The sequence below is a fragment of the Rutilus rutilus genome, assembly GCF_951802725.1.
Source record: "Rutilus rutilus genome assembly, chromosome: 15".
Taxonomy (NCBI): Eukaryota; Metazoa; Chordata; class Actinopteri; order Cypriniformes; family Leuciscidae; genus Rutilus; species Rutilus rutilus.
The window spans coordinates 33,555,837-33,577,918 of record NC_140220.1 but is presented as its reverse complement, the minus strand read 5'-3'; the positions used below and the strand labels follow the sequence as shown (position 1 = coordinate 33,577,918).

The following is a 22,082-nucleotide window of genomic DNA, read 5'->3' as shown; positions in this document are numbered from 1 at the left end:
GCATATTCTGTCATGATAATCTATAAATCGCGTTATAAGCTATAAGTCCTTAAATAACGATTTCCTTAAAAGCAGATATCTTCTTTTGCTTTGAACTTTGAGCGTTGTAACTTTGCAGATGATGTTTATGCTCAAACCGCAACATTACACACTAACTAAAGTTAGAAAAGTGAAATCATAATCAACCACCCCTTTAAGAATTGAGGATCAGTTTAGTATCCATTTAGTTATATTATGACATGGTATCATTATCTTTAATATCTCTGAAATTGGATTTTAATGTGTTCTTTATTTCATAAGGCAACATTTTCCAACCCCACATGCTGTGTATTTAATGCAGTCTAAATGGAACATCAGGTTTTTATTTATATTGTTCATTTCTGTCTGCTTTTGATCACAGCAGATGTGATGTTACGAAATCTTTGCAGTCGAGAACTGCACGTTAAAATCCAACCACTTTTTTTTCCAACTTCTACGACTCACCTGACTGCAGCACATGAGTGTGCGTGTTCTTTATTTCTTTGACCCTAAACCCAAGCGGATGAAAAGCAAAGCAATCCAATCGAGGCGTGATATTTCCGGGTCCTATGACTTATCAGGTGGTTGTCCGGTGGGAGGAGAGGGAGTGTGTGCTTTCTGTTTGAATACTTTCCTTACTGTAGTCCCCGAACCAAAAGCACTTCTCCAAACTGTCTGAGGGAGTAGAGGGGAAGTGGTTGTTCAAAGTTGCCAAAACTTTCCTCTCTCATAACTGACATTTGGCAGCATGGCAGGCGGATCTGTGTCGGAGTGTAAAGAGTACTTGTTTAAAGTTTTGGTGATCGGGGAACTTGGTGTGGGTAAGACGAGCATCATCAAACGATACGTGCATCAACTCTTCTCGCAACACTACAGAGCGACCATAGGCGTGGATTTTGCACTCAAAGTCCTTCACTGGGACAGCAAAACACTAGTGCGGCTACAGCTGTGGGACATCGCAGGTAAGGAAGACTTTTAAACGGAAATGTCTTAAACTAACTTTTTATTTAATAAACCACCAGATGCCGTTTAAAAGTGCTTTGTATGACCACCCTTATAATATTAAGTTTAGCCTAGTTGTCTCGACATTAAATAAGCCTTCAAGCATATGACTCTTGACGTAATGCTGAGCTTGAGAGACTAATGATGGAAAGTCCGACTCCATTCCGAGATTCGGTTCTTTTGAACAGTTCGTTTCAAAGAATCGTAATCGTACACAGATTGAACTTTTAATGACAGTATGACGTAGGCCTATTGCGTCATCGCGTGGTGCACTCATAGGGCTGATAGCACTACATGCATGCAATAAACTAGTCTGTTCCAATAAATCTGATAAATAATAAAGTCAATAGCAACAGTTTGCTAATTACATTTCGTTGAAGTTTTATTTAAAGGATACTTGTGCAATTTCATGTCTCTAATTACATAACCTAAATACTTTGCAGCCTACATTAAACTCAACGTGTTACATGCCTTGGTTGAATGAGTTAAATTAAACCTTTCTTTTCTACGCGAAATGATTACAACTGTCAATTAGTTTTACTCCAAATGTACACACTCATAAAAAATCGAAAAGCCCAAAGATCTCCAGTAGTATCTCTGCTAAATGAATTTAATATATGTTTGTGATGCCCTTTATCTTTTGTTTCTTTAGGCTACTTTTTTTTTCTTTTTTCCAAATTATTGTTGTTTCAAGTTATACTTACCAAATGTGTAAAAGAAATGTGTCAAGAACTTGATAACAAATTCTGTAATTAAAAGAAAAAAAAAGTACACACTCATCGTTTTCTCGAATCATTACGATTCGTGCGTGTTCGATAGCTGTTCTCCGTTCAGTATCGTTATGTGAACCGGTTCATTGAAAAGATCCGACTCGAAACGATTCGGTCATCGCTTGAGACACTGATACTAGATATGCTCACTCACGGTTACAATACGCATCCCAACGCTACTGTTAGTGAAACATAGGATGACCTTTGGCAATATGACCGTTGAATAAACGCCAAAATTCTGTTTAGAAAGAAGGCGCTAAACTTTCTGAAAGCCCAGGATAAGTGTGAGCTCTAGCTTAGGCTACTGTGACCACGTTTGAGTAGCGAACATAATTACTAACGCAATGTAGGTCATGTTGTGAGACTAGAGAGAAGGGAGGGGAGTGATATGCTTCATGCCATTATTGCTACCACATGATCCGGACAGGAACGTGCCTAAAAATGTTGAGAAGGAGCTCTATGTGCGTGACTTCACTAACCCGCATAATGCGTTATCCTATGTTGATTCTGTGGCAAAACAGTCCCACAACAGGCTACCAGTGTTGTGTAACCTAGCATGCTTTGCTGAAAAGGGAAGTGAAATCACGTATCAACCGCCGAAAGCTTGACGTGACGTTGTGGAATGCAAGCAATTCATAAAATAATCTTTCTTTCTTTCTTTTTTTTATATGACATGACAGATAATGTGGGTGAATAGTGTAACTACTTGATTTCAGTTGCTTATAAAATCACTTTCGTCAGATTGCCTGGTGCTCCACAGAATGGGAAAAAAACAACAGCTCTTCTAAAGCTGCTCATGACCTTTATGCAGTTTATTGAACCTTTCATATGAAGTTTGCATGTTTTATATCGTAGACCTTTTATGGTATATAAAATATGATTTAGTGAGAATATGGAGCTCCCACTTGAGGAGGAAAAAACATCATTTTTATTTATAGTCCCAACTCCCAAACTTCAATTTTGTGCAGATATTGTGTTTTTATTCATCTTTTTTAAATTATTATTATTAAATAAATAAATGTAATTAAAATAAACAACATATACATATCTGTTGTCACATAAATCCCAATAATATGTCTTAGTAAGATGATATTAAATGCTTGGTTAGCTCTGTTGTTTTAATTTGGTGGAAGTCATGTTGAAGATTGTGTACAACAGGTTTTTCAGCTAATTTAGAGGCCTTAGGTATTCAGGCTTTATAGGGTTAATTTATATGCTTCAGAATGACTCAGCTTTTTCACACTAAAGTGCTCCTGAGACTGGAAGGTGAGCTGTCTGTAATCTGTTCACACTCTCTCTCTTCCTATTAGAGGAAGACCCACACTGCAATATCTATATTTCCCCAATGACAGATTATGCCTTTCCACTGCAGTATTCCTCGAGCACAATAGGACCATGGAGGCATGTTTAATTCAATATACTGTACCAACTGTCCACAGCAAACAAATGGACAACTGCAGTTTTCAATTTAATTTCAGTGTCATGTGCGTCAGCATCCTGTGAAATTTAATCGCAGGATTTGTTAGGCTGGGATGGTTTATGTGCATTTATGTCTACAAGTCTACATATAACGAGATGGGCATAAGCAACTTTATCGCTTATCTGCTTTGCACCTTAAACTCTGCACTCTAGCATGACGCATGTATTTTCAGATTATTTGAGACTTACCTGTCTAACTTTTGTTAAAATGTATCTCTGAGGTGCTCTTTGTACCCACGTTTCTTTAATAGGATGTCATGAATGTGAGTCTGATAACTTATATATTGTTACTGGGACACACAATGCAGAGTCAAAACATCTGATCTTGGTTACACCTGAGACATTGAGAAGATTACGTGTTATGTGTTGAATTTATTGAATAGTTAAATTTAGGGTACGTTTACATGATTGACAATGATATGCTTAAAATGGATTAGTTTTTCCTTTGAGTTATCCGCGTACAGACGACACCATTGTCAAACGATCCCCATTCACACGGGTTAAAAACGCTGTATTTTGCTGCCAGGCCATTAGATGGCGATGAAACACTATAGATTTAACATGCATTTTTGTTGTTAACGTGGAACCCGTTTTCAAAAGTTTGCGTTTTCTGGCACCCAAAACACAGATGTCAAGAAGGGCCTAACCGAACGGCCAAAACACAAAAGTTTTACATTTTTAGTTGAAAACGGTGTCGTGTAAACAGCCACTTAGGGGCTTTTTGGGTGCCTGAAAATGCAACTGTCTCCGTGTAAACAACAAAAACGCATATCTCTGAAGACTTTGACCAGAGCCCGTCTACGGAGAGCCTGCCCACTCCCTATTAAGTCCTATTGTACCGAATTTTGGTTGTAGTACCACCAGAGTTCCACTGGGGGGCGATCGCCATGAGTGCAAAATGAATGGGAGTCAATGGGGCTAGACAGCTAAATTTGTCTCTTTCACCCGATTGCCGTTGAGAAATCTCAGATCTGATTGTAGGTTTTGCAAGTTCAACATGGGTTTTAGGTCGAAAGTTGAATGAACGAGTACTTATGTCCTTTCGATTTCTTACAGGTTGAGTTGTTGTTGCCCATAACACGCTAGCATTCTGCTAATGACGTCAGCATTCTGACGTCATTGACATTTTGAAAGACTTTTTAAAGCAAATAAGTGACTCTAAAAAATCTAACACCCAGCAATGTGTAATTTCTTTGCATCTCCTTTCGAATACAACATTCAAATTACTAGACAAAAAATTATATCCTGAGAAAAGTGGATTTTGAGGGGTATAGCGCCATAGACCTCCATTCATTCTGCACTCGTCCTGTGAGCGCCCTCATATGGAATCAGAGTGGAACTGCAACCAGTTCAGAAGCCGGAAGTGTAGTGAGAGTGAAACTTCTCGCCATATTAGACATTCTCTGCTTTGACATCATGCACATGCGGATTATGTGTTCAGTCTATAGTGTTTCATCGCCATCTAATGGCCTGGCAGCAGAATACAGGGTTTTTAGTCGTTTTCGCGGATCCGTGTGAATGAGGATCGTTTTGACAATGGTGTTGCCTGTAAGTGGAAAAACTCAAAGGAAAACTTCTCCGTTTTAAACATATCGTTGTCGTGTAAATGTAGTATTATGAAACTGAGCAAAAGTTTTGAAGTTCCATTTATCTTTAAAGTGTACATTTTTAATTGTCCTTATTTATCCAAGCTGGCTAGATCGCCTTCTGGGATCTCCTCTGAGGTTTGTTTAACTTCTTGTCTTAGAATTTCAGGCAAATAAATTGAAAGACATTGTAAACGGCTCCTTCACACAGAACGCGTTTTTGCTTTGAAAAACGTGAGACGCGGGCAGTGGAATGTGGAAAAAACGCAAGGTCTTGGGACGCATTTTTTAAAAGTTGAACTGATTTTAACTTGAGCGCCGTGTTTCTAGAATGCCGTGACATGTGCCAGACCACTGATCTATATAATGACTATCATTCTATATAGATCAGTGACCAGACGCTACAAAAGACGCGAGCGCAACGGTTATACACTTCCGTCTAGCGCATGTTTACATAGAAAAACAATGGTAAAGTAGGAGTGGAAAAACATGCTGTGTGAACTAGGGCTTTTTTTTGTTGTTGAAAAATTATAGCTCATATGAGGAAGTTTCAAAGAAAAATGTATTGTGAAATTATCTGGACATTCCAGTTGTTTACTAAGCATTTTGAGAACAAATTCAAAAGGCAATTATGAACAAATAGTGGGGGCGGGGATTCTTTTACAAGAACATGAGTTCTTTTACAGGAAGAACTGAATTCATGAGATTAGGTATATTGTATGTCAAATAAAAATATATTTATTGCAAATAAACAAATTTTGGTTTTAGCCTTTAAAAGCTGTTTTTTGAGGATTGAGTGGCAGTTTCATCAACTGTGGATTGTTCTTCATTTAGACCCCAGTGTTCCTTCAAAACAGATTTTTTGTTCCCATCTTCCTTCATTGCTTTCTCACTCAGCCTTTTATTCTCTCACTGCAGCCATGGTTGTCACAGTGAGCTGCAAGGACAACGTCAGTGATGTGTGAATTACACAGGTTGCATTCTTTCAGTCAGTATGTGGGTGCATGTTTGAATGTGTCTGGAGAACAGCTGGAATATATACAGTACGGTACTGTGGCGCACGAGGATGTGGGATTAAAAACGCAGGCGTTCGATTGTTCACTGTGACATCCTGGCCCAGTTCCCGAAGCCAGTCCAGACCTGTATCATCCTGGATAAAGTTGATCAAAGTCTGTCCCATTTACGCATTTACTTCTACACTGCTAATTTACCCTGTTAATCATGCACATAATTGGTAGCTCAGTGGTACTAATCAAGTACGCTGCTTTTCCATACCCACACCGAGTAGCGATTACGATAATGACCCTGAATTGGATGACTGTAATCAAGGCCTTCTGCAAATACGTATGTGTCGGACCCTGACTGAAGCCAGGGGCTCACCCGCCTACCTTGGCCCAGAATAGCAGTGCTCCACTGAGGCTGTCTGAAAGGGACATGCTTATTACAGACGAGGAGTTTCAAAGAAAAGTCTTAACCTTGTGCCAGAGATTGGGATGACATGTTAGAAAAGCAGTGTGTTTCATTAATTCATGTCTGACATTACAAGCCTCATCCATCCATGCATCAACATCCATCCATCCATCCATTCACATCCATCCATCCATCCATCCGACCTCCCTATGTATCGGCAATAGAGACGGGCCAGTCAACGTACAGCACTCAACTGCTAGTCATGTCCATCCGTCCATCCATCCATCCATCCATCCATCCATCCATCCATCCATCCATCCATCCATCCATCCATCCATCCATCCATCCATCCATCCATCCATCCATCCATCCATCCATCCATCCATCCATCCATCCATCCATCCATCCATCCATCCATCCATCCATCCATCCATCCATCCATCCATCCATCCATCCATCCATCCATCCATCCATCCATCCATCCATCCATCCATCCATCCATCCATCCATCCATCCATCCATCGCTAAACTAACTAAATACTCAAGCTTTTCTAAATGGCTCAAATTAGTTTGAATCGCAGTTAAATTGCTCGCTGTCAGTATTGGGTGGTCTTTGGGGTGTTGATTGCAGATAGCCTTTGCCCCAGTGCAGTGATGCCTCTGTCTCTGGTCATTAGCTGTACTGTTGGTTGGGTATGTAATGATGGCCCAAAGCGTCTGAAGTGTGTTGTTGTTCCACAGAGAAAAAAAAAAATGCAGCTGGCTCGTCTGGCTTGGATTGTTGCCATAGCAACACACCCACAAGATTGTTATCTTGATAAAGGCCATGCAGGAGAAACTTCAGGTTTCCATGGCTATGGACAGCAAGTATCCCTGTCTCCCTATGCCTCCGCCCTCTCTTTTCTCTCACTGTCTCAAGCTTATAAGTGATCTTCAATTCAGAATCACCTTATTTAACATTAGCAGTCACATTTAGAAATGCACAGATTTGTTTTTACATCTTAGTAAGAAATTAAATAATATTGAACTTTAAAATGTACATATAGTAACAGTACGAAGATGTGGGTCAATGACATAAAAATGTTAATTCATGCAGTTACTTTAATATGGGCATGTTTTTAATTTCTGAATTTCTAAAATGTTAACCTTGAAAAAAAAAAAAATCAAGAACTTAAAAAAAATTAATAATTTTACTTTATGGTTACACCACATGACATTTTTGGACTGATTCAATTATTGAAACTTTTCCTTTTTAAAATCAACATGAAAACTTGGCACATTCTTATTTTATTGACCCAGTATATTGTAAGCTGTTTCCTAAAGAAAAGTTGCCTATAGATTTAATTTCTCTTCCAAATATGTAATGCAGTGACATCTAATTTGACGGATGTTGCGTAATTCATAAAGCTAGTGCTACTTGTTGTGGTTTTAAAAAGAAAGTAGCAGAAACATCAATCAGAACTAGCCACTGAATAAACCTTCACTATCATTAAGACTCACTCAGTGTTGTCAAAACAGTTCATTGCTAATCATATTTATTGCAAAGGATTAGCCGCTATTGACCTCTCAAAATGTTGATCGGCCTGTGTCTATTGCTGTCATGCAGTCAAAGCTTTTGTTTACCTCGGGTCCCTTTTTGCTGGTGAGAAACTGTCAGTTTGTGTTGTGTTATATTTACACATGCTACAGGCGGGTCGACGTCCCATCGATTCTTTTGTGAGTTATAAAGACAAGACCATTGATTGTTAATAAATGGAGATTGATTCTTGACATTGCTTCTCCAGGGGAGAGAATAAGGTCTCCCTCTGCACAATTATTGACATGTCATTCCTGACTCTTATTCCCGGCATGAACAGTTTGGAGTGCACATTATTGATCAGCAGCGCGAAAAGAATAATAAAAAACAAGAAGTCACCATCACTGTCAAAAATGGCCTTTCATTAAAGAACAAAATTCTGATCTTTTGTGGTTGTCCTGCATAACAAGCCATGGTTTGTCAACCATTGGAATCATCATTGTGAATTGTAATGAGTAGAGGTTTGATCAAATACAGGGGAAGCACAATCTTTTTTGCTCAACTGACCCTTTGCATTTCTTACTCAGAAGTTTAACTGAAAAAAAAAAAAAGTATATAAGTACAAACTTTACAAGTTTTACATGCAAAGAATGAACTGGACATTTCCAGGAACAGCATGATTTTCAGTAAAATCCTCATAAGATGGTAAAAATGTATTGAATATTATTTTAACATGGTCTGGAATTAAGTTGGACATTGAAAATAAACCCTGCCTTTTATCAAATCTGCCATTTTCCTTTAAAAATTGGTTACATTACAAAAAAAACCGAAAAAAAAAAACGTTTTTTAATGATATAACCTGTTTAATGATGTGGTGTAACAAAGTGATGTCACACGTTTTTTAGGCTGATTTTTTTTTTTTTTGTCACATCCAGCAAACATCTCCTCACTATCCGCTAGCTGCCTGTCCCCTGTAAAAAAAAAACGTGGTCTCTGTAGATAGCCCAGGCTCCACAAACGGCAACAAAAACAAACTGGGCCAACCTGCACCATGAAACATAACAAACAGTGTTCCAGCCAATAACCGACAAGAAGGATTTGGGGTTGGGGGTTGGGGGTTGGGGGGTTAGTGCGCGTGCACATGAAGGGGGGTGTGGGGAGTGGAGGAGAGAGAAGCATGAAGAGGGAAGTTAGCTAGAGGAGAGATGTCCTAGACAACGACTAACGCTATAATTATATTCTCTTGAATTTTGATATGGCCAACACACGGCCAAAGAGACGACGTTCCGATGAACAAATTGCAAAGAAGAGGGAAAAGGTTTCAGGAAGCACGGAAGGGAGGGGGAGGGGTCGGGATGAGGAGGAGGGAGGGTCGAGCTAGTCTCTGTGAACGTCAACAAGAAGTGACGTCACCCAACATCGCTTAGAGCACCTTTAATTAAAGGAAACCTGTCATTAAATTACTTAATATGAGGGTTTATATATACAGTACACACACACACACACACACACACACACACACACACACACACACACACACACACACACACACACACACACACACACACACACACACACACACACACACACACACATATATATATATATATATATACAGTATACATTGATAATAACTGGGTATCAAATCAGCATATTATAATGATTTCTGAAGGATAATGTGACACTGAAGACTGGAGTAATGATGCTGAAAATTCAGCTTTGCCATCACAGAAGTAAATAATATTTTAAAGTATATTAAAAATAGAAAACCATTATTTTAAATTGTAATAATATTTCACAATATTACTGTTTTTTTTTTATTAAAATAAATTCAGGCTTGATGAGGATGAGACAAAAACATTAAAAATAGTAATGTTTCCAAACTATATATATATATATATATAAAATAAATGACATGTAAATACAGAAAGGAAATAAACCCCCATATTATGTAGTTTTAAGTTTAAAATAAAAAAATAAAAATAACTTTTATCCAAATATATACAGTGGAGAAAATAATTATTTGATCCCCTGATGATTTTGTAAATTTGCCCACTTACAAAGAAATTAAGGGTCTAGAATTTTTATGCTAGATTTTTTTTTAACGGATAGAGACATTAATTGATAATTTAATTGATTAGCATTTGATCGAATGAAATAAGTATTTGATCCCCTACCAACCAGCAAGAATTCTGCCTCCCACAAATTGGTTATGTGCCCATGTGAAACACAGATGAGTCCTGTCACTTTAGGAGAATACTCCTAATGTCAGCTTGTTATGTGTATAAGGGTGTTTTCACACCTGAAAGTCCGCACCAAGGTCCGAACCAAAGGTCATGTTTTGATACATTGTATACATTTGGTTAGTTTTGGTTTGGTTTCACATTGCAATTATGCGAGCGCACTAAAGAACTTTACATGACATACTTGCGTCCTGTCGTCATCATCTATATGGACTGCATCTTGACATTGATTGGTTTGTTAACGGACGTGCGTCTGACATCAGCGTGTTGTCAGTTCGGCGGGGAACTTTGACAAGAATGAATGAACAGACGCATATTGTTGCCACTATACTTTTATTATTATGGCATTACTCCCTGCAGCACCAACTATACTCGAGGTGAGTTCAAATTCGCCAAATGAACGTCCTCGTTGTGCGAACATTTTATCGTCGCCGGCAGGACGCAGGAAAAATGTGTGTGTGTGTGTGTGTGTGAGAGAATCAGCTGGAAGAAACGCTGTGGGCAGGACTGACAGATCTGCACATAAATATTCTTCTTCAGTTGTTTAGGCTACACGGGAACCACCGGAACTTCCTGTAAATGGTCTGAAAGTCCGAACCATACAGAAAATGCTTTCACACTAGAAACGAACCAAACCTTTGTTCAGTTTGATCCGGACCGAGACTACCTCTTTTCATCGGACCAAATTTCATCTGTTTGGTCCGGACTGTGGTCCGGGGGAGGACCAAACTGAAAAGTCTGAAAATCCGGACCAAACAAGGTAGGTGTGAAAGGGCCCTAAAAGACACCTGTCCACAGAATCTGTATCTTGCATTCCAACCTTTCCACCACCATGGGCAAGACCAAAGAGCTGTCAAAGGACATCAGGGACAAGATTGTAGACCTGCACAAGACTGGAATGGGCTACAAGACCATCAGCAAGAAGCTTGGTGAGAAGGAGACAACTGTTGGTGCCATTATTCGGAAGAAATACAAAATAACCATCAGTCACCCTCGGTCTGGAGCTCCATGTAAGATCTCGTATGATCATGAGAAAGGTGAGGGATCAGCCCAGAAATACACGAGTGGAGCTTGTTAATGATCTCAATGCAGTTGGGACCACAGTCACCAAGCAAACCATTGGTTACACACTACGCCGTAATGGATTGAAATCCTGCAGCGCCCGCAAGGTCCCCCTGCTCAAGAAGGCACATGTACAGGCCCGTCTGACGTTTGCCAATGAACACCTAAATGATTCTGAGAAGGCTTGGGAGAAAGTGCTGTGGTCAGATTAGACCAAAATGTAGCTCTTTGGCATCAACTCAACTGTTTGGAGGAAGAGAACTCAACTCAACTCAGCTGTTTCTCTGCTAAGGGTACAGGACGACTTCACTGTATTGAGGGGCTGATGGACGGGGCCATGTATCGTAAAATCTTGGACGAGAACCTCCTTCCCTCACCCAGAACACTGAAGATGGGTCTTCCAGCATGACAATGACCCAAAACATACCGCCAAGGCAACAAAGAAGTGGCTCAAGAAGAAGCACATTAAGGTCTTGGAGTGGCCTAACCAGTCTCCAGTCTTATAGAAAATCTGTGGAAGGAGCGGAAACTTTGACTCGCAAAGCAACACCCAAGAAACCTTAAGGATTTAGAGAGGATCTTAAAGAGGAATGGACCAAAATCCCTTCTGAGATGTGTGCAAACCTGACCAACTACAAGAAACATATTACCTCTGTGCTTGCCAACAAGGGCTTCTCCACCAATTACTAAATTATGTTTTGCTTGGGGATCAAATACTTATTTCATTCACTGAAATGCAAATCAGTTTATAACCTATTTATAATGTGTTTTTATTCTGGATTTATGGTCTCTATCCGTTAAAATAAACCTACCATAAAATGATTGACCCTTCATTTCTTTATTAGTGGGCAAACTTACAAAATCAGCAGGGGATCAAATAATTATTTTCTCCACAGTTTCTCCAAATACAATTGGATGGTTTGTCCCCAGATTGGGCCTAGGACTTATTGCCAAAGTTGATTACAGAAAGTAAAAGTCTTAACAAGCATAACGTGACAATACATTGTTTTCATATTCAAAGAAAAAAGTGCATTTCTTTGATTTGCACAACCTAGATGAACTCAGAAAATGTTTTTCTCGGCTTCCTCATTTTAGTGTAATTTTACACACCCCTCAGGGAGCCATGGACCAGTGAAAGCACCTTTCATTGTGAAACTATTACATCACACTGTGGCTTTTTCGCAGTTAATACAAGAGCTTTATACTCCATTCTGCCTTTTTCATTTCATGCTAAGCCTCTTCTTTCACACTATTCTCCCAGCAGTTCTCCTTTTCTCTTTCGATAAGTACGGCCGACTCTCTGTGAAGCACTTCAGGTACTGTTCGCTTGCTCAGTCAAACTTCACTGGTCTTCTGTTTTGCTATAATAGCGCCACACATTTAACTATTAATTGTGAGAAAATGCACAGCATGCACCGCACAATGTGGCATAAAGTATTGAGCATAAGAGAATGATTCTGGCCCTTCTCATGCCGTTTAGGAACTAAAAGCAGTTCTGAGATTTTCTTGCTTGACTTGCTCTTTGACAGCTGGCCCAACTCACCAAATGCGTTCATGAGTTCGTTTGTGTCTGGTCTCTGAATACTCGGTATCTTCAATTCATCAGAGCAGTTTTTTTAATTTAAGATTTTTTTAGGGCTGTGTGCCCAAAATGGACTGGGAGCCAAAAATTAGGTTCTGTCTTCTTATGTGTCAGCCCTCCCATGTGTTCACCTGAGGTTAAATGGTCTAAATTTAGTCCAGCAATCAAGAGCAATTAGCTGCCGAGAGACCTAAGAAGCTTTTGACGTGTGAAGTGCGTAGCTGAACGAGCGAAGATAATGGAACTCAACTGAGACTGTTGGGGGATGAAATGTGCTCCATGTTTTAATGCTGATCACTGGAAACCAAATATAGATATCCAAAAGTCTATATGGTACAAACCTACTGTATTGAATGCGATGCTGGAGAGCAGGGTTTGACTGTTGGGAGTTGGGACTAAAATCTGGCCTTGGAAAAATTCCAGTCTGTTTGGCCCACACGATCCCCTATGAACATTTTGAAGGCCTGATTAGGAATGAATGAATGAATGAATTTAATAGCAGGAGGTATTATTACTGAATATCAAATGCAGTTAGCATGATTAATTTTGCATATTTTTGTCACAAGATTTTGAGTCACAGTAAAGTGAATTTACTGCTATAAGTAACAATAAAACCTGTCAAGTTAACACCGGACTATTAAAATGACTATTTTTGTCAGACTTACTAATATCTTAATTATTGAATTCATTTTCAGTTTATTAGAACTAAACATTGTAATACATAAACAAACAAGCAACTGTCAGTTTGTGCATTAGGGGTGTGTACTGTTCAGATACTCATTCAACAACATTCAGGAATGAAACATCACTGTTGTGAGTTGCTCTGAGATATGTGCCATTTAATTGAGCTTGAGCTACTTTCTTTGGCGATTTAACTGGGAATATTGTGTCTGTAAGATGTACGTTTGTAAATCTAAGTTACCCAATATTAACTCGCTTATTTATTGAACATTTCTTAAAAAAACTAAAATGACAAAAAAAACTAATCTGAATAACCATCCATTACAGGTTGAGATGATCAGCCGCATTCTGGAAAAACTGTGGGATGTTGCCAACCAAATTTAGCTAGAAATTTAAAGTAGAATATTAAACATACTCATTGCTATTTGTAACCAGAAATATCAATATCCTTCAGCCTCTTGGCATAGAGGCGAATGGCGAAATATGCGAATCAACTATCTCTCTTATCACAAACGCACACGGATGCCTCGTTGCACTTCCCCAGCTTCCCTCACACTCTGAAGAAAGAGAAAGAGAGTGAAGAACAAAGCAATGTCAGGCATTCGAGACAGGCCCATGATTACAGTCTTCCTCTGTCTGAACTCTGATCTGAGAGAGTGCTTTGGGCTCTGGCTTAACTGTGGCATAAACACTAGAGTGTTCTAGACACATGAAGCTGCTCTGAAGTCTTTTTATTCATATGCGAAACAGCACATTGTCACAAGCCACTGATTTGATTCTGAGGGGTCTGCCTGTCTAGGTGGCTTGATTTAGGTGTTCACATCTCATTTGTGAAAAATTAGTTTTTAACTTGGCCTACTGTTAATATAGGCCTACCTGTTTATTCTGTCTTAAATTGTCTTAACATCTATTTGATGCCAATTTAGAAGGATTAGATTTAAGGCACCCATTCATTTTTAAAGGGGTGGTATAATGCTCTTTTCACAAGATGTAAAATAAATCTCTGATGTCCCTAGAGTGTGTATGTGAAGGTTTAGCTCAAAATACCCGACAGATATTTTTATATAGCATGTTAAAATTGTCACATTTTGAGGGTGAGCAAAAACGCACCGTTTTGTGTCTGTTCCTTTAAATGCAAATGAGCTGCTGCTCCCGGCACAGGGGGCGGAGCTTCAAGAGTTAGCTGCTCCAATTACCTCACGCAGATACGCACTGAAAATGTCAGAAACTGTTTCAGCCTTTTATGTTTAAACCGGAGTCAGACAATGATGGAGAGGCTCAAGAAGAAGTGACAACATGTAGAAGCAACAGGACATTTCTGAACGGTTAGTTGATGAATTTATGTAGTTTATGTGTTTTTATCGTAGCATATTCTGTCTTGATAATCTATAAATCGTGTTCCCGGGGGCGGGGTTTATGTAAATTTTAGGGTTGGTGATGTCACTAATTTCTTTAAAAGCAAAAATCTCCCTTTGCTTTGAACTTAGAGCTTCGTAACTTTGCAGATGTTGTTTATGCTCAAACCGCAACATTACACACTAACTAAAGTTAGAAAAGTTAAATCATACTCAACCACCCCTTTAATATTGGGCTTGCTAAAATGGCAGATGTCTTGGACCAATGCTGACATTTAGGACTGTGAATGCAGCATTGCTCAAAATTTAAAGTCTTCAGCTAATCTTGCTATTGTAGAAATCGTTATTTATATTTTCCCTCCATTGAGTTTAATATATATTCAATGTTGACTGTCTCTTTCTATCATTTTCTCTTTCTCTAATTGTCCATTGCTTTCCTCCCCCCTTTGTTTTAATGCCTCATTGTGTTGTATAAAAAAGGAGGTCAAGCTCAGTTTTTCCTTTTGAGCAAGTGTGAAGCAGAATGCCATTTTCACTGAAGGTCCAAGGTCTATTCATTTTTCCCCATTTTTCATTTAATCTGTTCTGTAACAGTGGTGTTATGCACACTTGAATATTAAAGCTTGAATATAAAATAATGTATTCTCTTGGTTTTTACATATCAAGGCGGTAAATGTAATGATAAAGTGAGTGTGGTGAATTTAGGTGAGAGGGATATGAGAGGGGTGTGTGCACTGAGTCAGTTCTTTGATGTGTTATTAGCAACTACCGCTGGGCGAATCTTTCGCTCCACTCTTCCTTTTTTCTGTCCATCTAGCTTTCGAAGACTTTGCGCTGTGCCGGGCTTTATCCCTCCTCAGGCAAGATGAACTATGAGACAGAGCAGCACATCTAAAACTGATTGTGTCCAGACTTGCTCAGAGTGGATGTTCTCTGGGCTGGAACACTATTGACTGCAGCATTGCAGTGCTACACATAAACCTGCTTCAATTAGCAGCCACGTGCTCCCGTTATCTCCCATTATTAAAAATATTTATGGAATGTGATGGGAAATTAAACTGAATTTAAACTGGTTGAATTAAAATTTAAATAAAATGACATGATATACATGCAATATATATGCTGAGAACCTCCCCATCCCCACATGAAGATATTCAAGATAATTTAATAATTGTAGCAGACAAAAACTCTTATTTTCTAATTAATATATATTATTTAATTGTAATTAATTTGATAAACAATGAAATCTTCCCTTATTTAATACATTTTATCATTTTTAATTGAATTTTTTTTGTGTGTGTGTGTATATATATATCTATATGACTCAAAATAATTTGGCTTTTTATTGTTTTGTTTTTTTCTCATGTTTAGGTCAAGAGCGGTTTGGGAACATGACCAGAGTTTATTATAAGGAGGCAGTGGGTGCGTTTGTTGTTTTTGACATTACCCGAGGCTCTACGTTCGAGGCTGTTTCAAAATGGAAGCACGATTTGGACAGCAAGGTGAAACTGGCCAATGGCAATCCCATCCCTTCCGTCCTTCTGGCCAATAAATGTGACCAGAAGAAAGATGGATCCAACAGTTCCTCACTTATGGACAACTTCTGCAAGGAGGCTGGGTTTTTGGGTTGGTTTGAAACATCAGCTAAGGTAATCTAAACTCGTTCTGTGTTCACTTAGCCTCTTAAATGTTTGTTTGTACGAGGTAAAAATGAAGGAGAACTTGTCACGATAGAGTTTTGCTTAGAATAGAAGCTTCTTACTACACCTTTCCTCTCTGATCTGCTCAGACGACCATGAAAAGCTGCCATGTTAGATCAAGTATTTAAGATGGCTGACATTCTCTGTGGTATTAGGGCCAAAACGGCACCACTGCAGCAGTCTTAAGAACATTAGCCACTCCTCATGCCTGAATCACCTGACATATGTCAAATGTGCAATGTGCAGCTCATCACGTGAAGCAGCAGTATGTATGGGATTTTTTTTCTCAGCTACTCAACTACTGAGTCTTTGCCCACTGTTTTAAAATGGGAGAGATAGTGGAACAGTGTTTGACGCACTGGAGAAAAATTGAGTATCAAAATTGATTGATACTGCTACATCAATAGATTGGCCGATATTGCCTTTTTATGACCAGTGCAATATTGATTTTTATTATATACATTTTTAATCCATTTATTTTTATTAAAATTAGTTATTTTTATTTTTTAAATTGACATCACCGTTCAAAAGTTTGGACTCAATTCACCATGAAATCAAAATAGAAATCAAAATTATGATTTCTTTTTTTTTTCTTTTTATTCATGCTCTCATAAAATCTTTATTCAAAATACCATCTCTGACTCTTGATGAGGGAGGGACAATAATCCCTACACTCCACTCACTCACTCACCCACTCACATGAGAACGTAGCAATTAGCAAACGACAGTGATCCAATCGATTCCTGGTGGACAAATGTGTGTAATTTCATTGGACTGGTGCAATGAGAGTTATACACATACAATAAAAATAAAGGAAATTCAGAAAATCAAGTACCGCCTTACATTATTTCTCGCAGTTATACATCATAATAGGGAAGACAAGACGATCGCAACTTCCACTTCATGCTGGCTTTAAGATTTATTTTACAGGAATAAATGTTGATTGCTTTTATTTAGAAAGGATGTATTGAATTGATCAGAAGTAAAGAATAAAGACATTTATGTACACAACATATTTTTTATTTGAAATAAATGCTGTTTTTCTGATCTTTCGATTCATTAGTGAATCTCGGAAAAACATGATCACTGTTTCTAAAAAAATATTAAGAAGCACAATCATTTCAAGTGTAATAATAATAAATGTTTTCTGAGCACCACATCAGCATATTTGGATGATTTCTGAAGGATCACTAAAGACTGGAGAAATAGCAGCAGACATTTTTAAATTATTTATTTATTTTACTATTGCTTTTATTTATGGAATTATGGAAGTCATCTATATTTCTTAGTGCCTGCAGTATGCTGACTTTCACATGGTTCTTATTACAAATGGATGTCATTCATGACCAACAATCATAGTCGCATATTTTACAGTGTCAGCTGAATCTTGAAAACACTGCAGGAGTAAAGGGAACAAAATATGTGTGTTTATAGTCTTACATCAGCAGTTTCTTTGATGTATTTGGCAAATTAATCTTCTTTCTTTCCTGCACGCACATTTTGAGGGATGCTGGGTGGATCTGGGTAAATTAAGTTGGCTAAAGAGAAATCATCTTATATGGAAACAAGAGAGAAGGAAGAAAACAGGTAAAGAGAGGAGGCGGAGGAGAAGAAAATGTCTGTTTGTTAATTCTGGGGAATACAGTGTCTTGAGGAGTGTGTGATTGAGTAGGTATTTAACACCCTGTTAAATTGTACCCCTTGAAATGCATTTTCAAGTCACACGATTTGGCCTTAAATATCTTGACTGTGTCTTGCTATTTAAAAAGTGTTTGTTCAGTTTCTGTCTGTTGCGGTGTCTGGTCTTAACTGTTTAACAGAAGGTGTCTCATCAGTCAGTCTGCATAAGCACATGTTTCTGAAATAGATCTCTCCATTAGGGACTCAAGCACACAGATGTCTGGCTGGGAGCTCTGGCACCTGTCGTGTGTGTGTGTGTGTGTATATGTATGTGTGTTCAGTGCATGTACATGTGTCTATCAGGACCTCCTTGTGTTCAGTCAAGCCTCTGTGCTGACTAGTCCGGAGAGATTGTATGAGTCTCTCTTTTTTTTCTCCTCTCCCAGTGGGACGCATGTGTATTTAGTTTTTAGGCCTTTTTTATACAAATGACATTTATGGATGGAAAGGCCCGTATTGCTTGAGAGTAAAAAAGAAAGGAAGAAAATAATTGTGAGATAAAGTTTAAAATAAGAAATAGTCACATTATGAGAAACAGTCACGTTGGGAGACATAATAGCATTTATGAAAAATTAGGAGAAAGTTGTAATTTCATTCATTCATTCATTCATTCATTCATTCATTCATTCATTCATTCATGCATGCATGCATGCATGCATTCATTCATTCATTCATGCATTCATTCATGGATTAACTCACTCATTCGTTCATTCATTCATTCATTCAGAGATTGCAAAAGTGTTCTTGTTTTCCATTGAACATGTTTAAACATCCTTAAAAATCAATATACTTGAAACAAAAATGTTTTTTCTTGTTTTAAGCATAAACCTCACTAAAATGCAGTAGTTTCATGATTGCATGCAAATTGAACAGCAAACTTAATTCAAGTTATGCTCTTTGAAAAAATGTCATACACATTTTTGCATCTAAAAGAAAAATAAGACAAAAAAAATACTTAAAGTTATTATTATTAGGGCCTGAGCGTCGATGGTGTGAGGACCCTATTGGAATTGCTCCGTTTATTATTTTGCTGTTTTGCTCTGTGTGGGCAGACAAATAGGCTGCAGGTCTTCTTTGATATCTTTAGTTTTATTTGATTATCATCATAATTTCATAGCATGTCTTTGGGTAGAGTTGATTCAAGCTTCTCAATGGCCCATACAGATCTCTAAATGGCAATGATTTCGACCATCATTCCTATACCAAAAGAGATCACAACAGGTCACCACCATTCAAAACAAGCAAGGACACAGTACACTCTCTGAAAGTCATGGCTCAAAGCAGTCTCATGATGTTCTTAACAAGCTTGAAAATTCAAGTTATTTACACTGCTCACTCCAAGAAAACAGCGTTTTCTTGCCCTCCATAAACTGCTGGACATCAGTTGTTTCATACAAACGTTAATTGTCTCTCAGCATGGCCTTGCCACCTGTATTGTGCTCAGTACTCTGGGTGAATGACAAATACGCATGGTTGGCTTTTGTTTAACCTTTCTGTTTTCTGCCCTTTCCCTCAAATCAATCTTACTCACACTCTCGCTTTGAAACCACAGACTACTTAAGGATAGAGGGATGTAAATGGAAAGAGTGAAGTGTCTCAAAAAACCGATGAGAAGTTGCGTAGGCGGGTGCCATCAATCCAGCTTCATGCTGAAGTACCTCTTGAAACTTCACCACGCACTCAGTTTAGCTTAACAAGTTAAGTCTATTGACCATTCTGTAAATGATCTCAATATTCTGGAAAGGACTGTATGACTTTACTCTTTCTTCTGCAGGACACAAAATAAGATACCTTGCAGAATATCTCAGCGATACACTGAAAGTCAGTGAGGTCTGTTGATGTTTGGACCCAATTGACTTTCATTGTATGTTCAAAAACAGTTCAAGAACAAGATCATATTTTGTGTTCTACAGAAGAAAGGCATACAGGTTTGGAACGACATGAGGAACAATCTTATCCCTTTAACATTTGACTTTGCTCACTGCAGGACAACATCAACGTTGATGAGGCTGCCCGGTTCTTGGTGGAGAACATCCTTCTCAATGATAAAGGTCTTTCCTATGAAGAAAACAATGGTGACAAGATTAAACTGGACCAACAAACAGTGCCTGCTGAGAGCAAGCCAGGTTGCTGCTAGTGTGGATGCTCTTGTGTGTCCCATTATCCGCTGTGGATAGGAGGCAGGAGGCTCAACAAATTCCCCAAACCCCATCCCATCTCATCCCTGCCACGGATCACAATCACAACCAGGGGCCAACAGATGTCAGTTCGTGCTCTAAAAGGGGAGAAGACGTCACCAAAAGGACAGATGATCTGATCAGATAAAACATCTTTCTGGTGTTTTTAATGACCAGTTTTCTCTCTTGCTCCGTGCCTTGTTTGTCCTTTTGTGTAGTGTCAAGCAAGTTACTTCATTGTGTGCATGTTGAAACTAAATGGGTGTCATAGGACCAGGCAAATACCAGTAAAAGTTCTTAGCCAAAATTCAATTAAACTAGTGCCTTTGTCACAGAGGGTGAGCTGTTTTAATGTACTCTGCTGGACTATATGCACAAGCTGGGAATTGCCACCCTAAATTTTGCAGGAAAAAAGTTCTCAAGATGTCACATATTCCCAGGGCATTTAGTCTGTTGTGAAGATCCAACCACCAACAATCTTGAAGCTCTCACCATGAAACCATTTTATCAAGGAAAAAGAAAATGAATAGGTCTTCTAATATAGGCCAAAGAATCATGGGTCTATATGGATGTACATTTGTGGTTCATGTTGGGTTTCCTCAGGCTTGTACATGATAACGTTTAAATATGTTTATTACGGTAATTGTTTTTTTAATTGGTACTGAATGAGGGATCTGAGCACTTGCTCTGTCCATGGCTTTATTCTACAATGAACTGAAGGCAAATATACATTTTTAATATGCTGGACCGATTCTGTCAAGTTTGCAAACAAACATTTGTTGAAGTAACAATTTCTGACAAAATAAAACTTTTTAAATGATCATGGGTTTTTCTTTGTATTCTCAATAAATATGAGAGAATGTGCCATGAATTCAAAATTCTAACAAAAGTGACATTATTATTATGATGAAATATACAAAAAATTGCCGAAGTCATCTTAAGGTTGAGGATGAGCTTTGTATGATAAGAAATAGGAACAGCTATCTATATTTTAATAGCCTATTTGCAGGTTGCTTCAGTGGAGTGCCATCGATTTCACAAATTTCCTATGCATGGGCTTTTAAGAGGCTGTGGATAGGCAAAATGTGTTTTGGAGAAACTTTATAAAGTCCAATTCGTGAAAAAAATATTCTTTTGAGTCGGATCTTTTCAATTAATCGTCTTTAAACAGGTTAAAGAAGAACTCTGAACCGAGAATCGTTTCATTCGAACAAATGACTCAACTCAAATGAATTTGAATTAAACCGATGTTTTCAATTTATATTTATTTTTAAATCAAATGAACAAAATGAATGGTGACTTTAAAGGAAAAAGAAAAAAGTCAGTTGTCGCGTAATGACGTAATTACGTGGTGACGTAAAAGCTGATTTAGCTTTTTGGAATCGGTTCTTTCTTTGAAAAGAACTGTTCAAAAGAAAAGAGAAACTATGGTGGCACTGGCAGTAATGCAACATTATGCATACCAAAGAAGAGAGAAACTAAACGTGTCGCTAAACGACAGAAGATAGACATAAGAGTTTGTTTAAAGAGGTCAGGACTCATTGGCGCGAGGTGGTAATACAGCTCTGCGCTCGAGCTGTCGGCAATCCCCAGCGATCCTGTCGCCTAGCAACATGGCAAACTTTCCCCACTGAAAACAGTCTCACCCTGGCCATCGCTTCCTTATTTTCCGTACTTTATTCAGCCAAGTGTTCCTTCAAACGATGAACTCTTAGATTAGAAACAAGGCCTACGTACACTTGCAATGTCGAAGACAACCAAGAAAAAGGTGTCCTTATCCAGCCTCAGCGCTTCCGTGCCTGGACAATCTCCCAAAAAAGA

The 22,082-nt window shown here is 38.4% G+C and overlaps 2 protein-coding genes and 1 long non-coding RNA gene across 3 annotated transcripts in view; 2 read left to right on the top strand and 1 right to left on the bottom strand.

Annotated features, from left to right (window-relative positions):
- Positions 1-589, bottom strand: part of LOC311305195 — a 13,137-nt gene extending 12,548 nt beyond the window's left edge. The window contains exon 1 of the long non-coding RNA XR_014629981.1: positions 484-589. This is a non-coding gene — a long non-coding RNA (uncharacterized lncRNA). The remainder of the gene's footprint in view (positions 1-483) is intronic.
- On the top strand, positions 397-21,082 carry rab32a (RAB32a, member RAS oncogene family). The gene is made up of 3 exons (XM_084432756.1): positions 397-980; positions 16,076-16,353; positions 20,072-21,082. The coding sequence occupies exons 1-3, from the start codon at positions 767-769 to the stop codon at positions 20,219-20,221; spliced, it is 642 nt and encodes a 213-aa protein (XP_084288882.1). The 5' UTR covers positions 397-766; the 3' UTR covers positions 20,222-21,082.
- Positions 21,082-22,082, top strand: part of adgb (androglobin) — a 42,350-nt gene continuing 41,349 nt past the window's right edge. Inside the window, exon 1 of the mRNA XM_084432752.1 lies at positions 21,082-22,082. Coding sequence (XP_084288878.1) covers positions 22,006-22,082 — 77 coding nt within the window. The 5' untranslated portion in view covers positions 21,082-22,005.

Coding starts and splice junctions, on each gene's coding strand:
- rab32a (XM_084432756.1), top strand. CDS start 767: ATGGCAGGCGGATCTGTGTCGGAGTGTAAAGAGTACTTGTTTAAAGTT. Junction 981..16,075: donor ACAGCTGTGGGACATCGCAG/GTAAGGAAGACT, acceptor TCTCATGTTTAG/GTCAAGAGCGGTTTGGGAAC. Junction 16,354..20,071: donor GGTTTGAAACATCAGCTAAG/GTAATCTAAACT, acceptor TGCTCACTGCAG/GACAACATCAACGTTGATGA.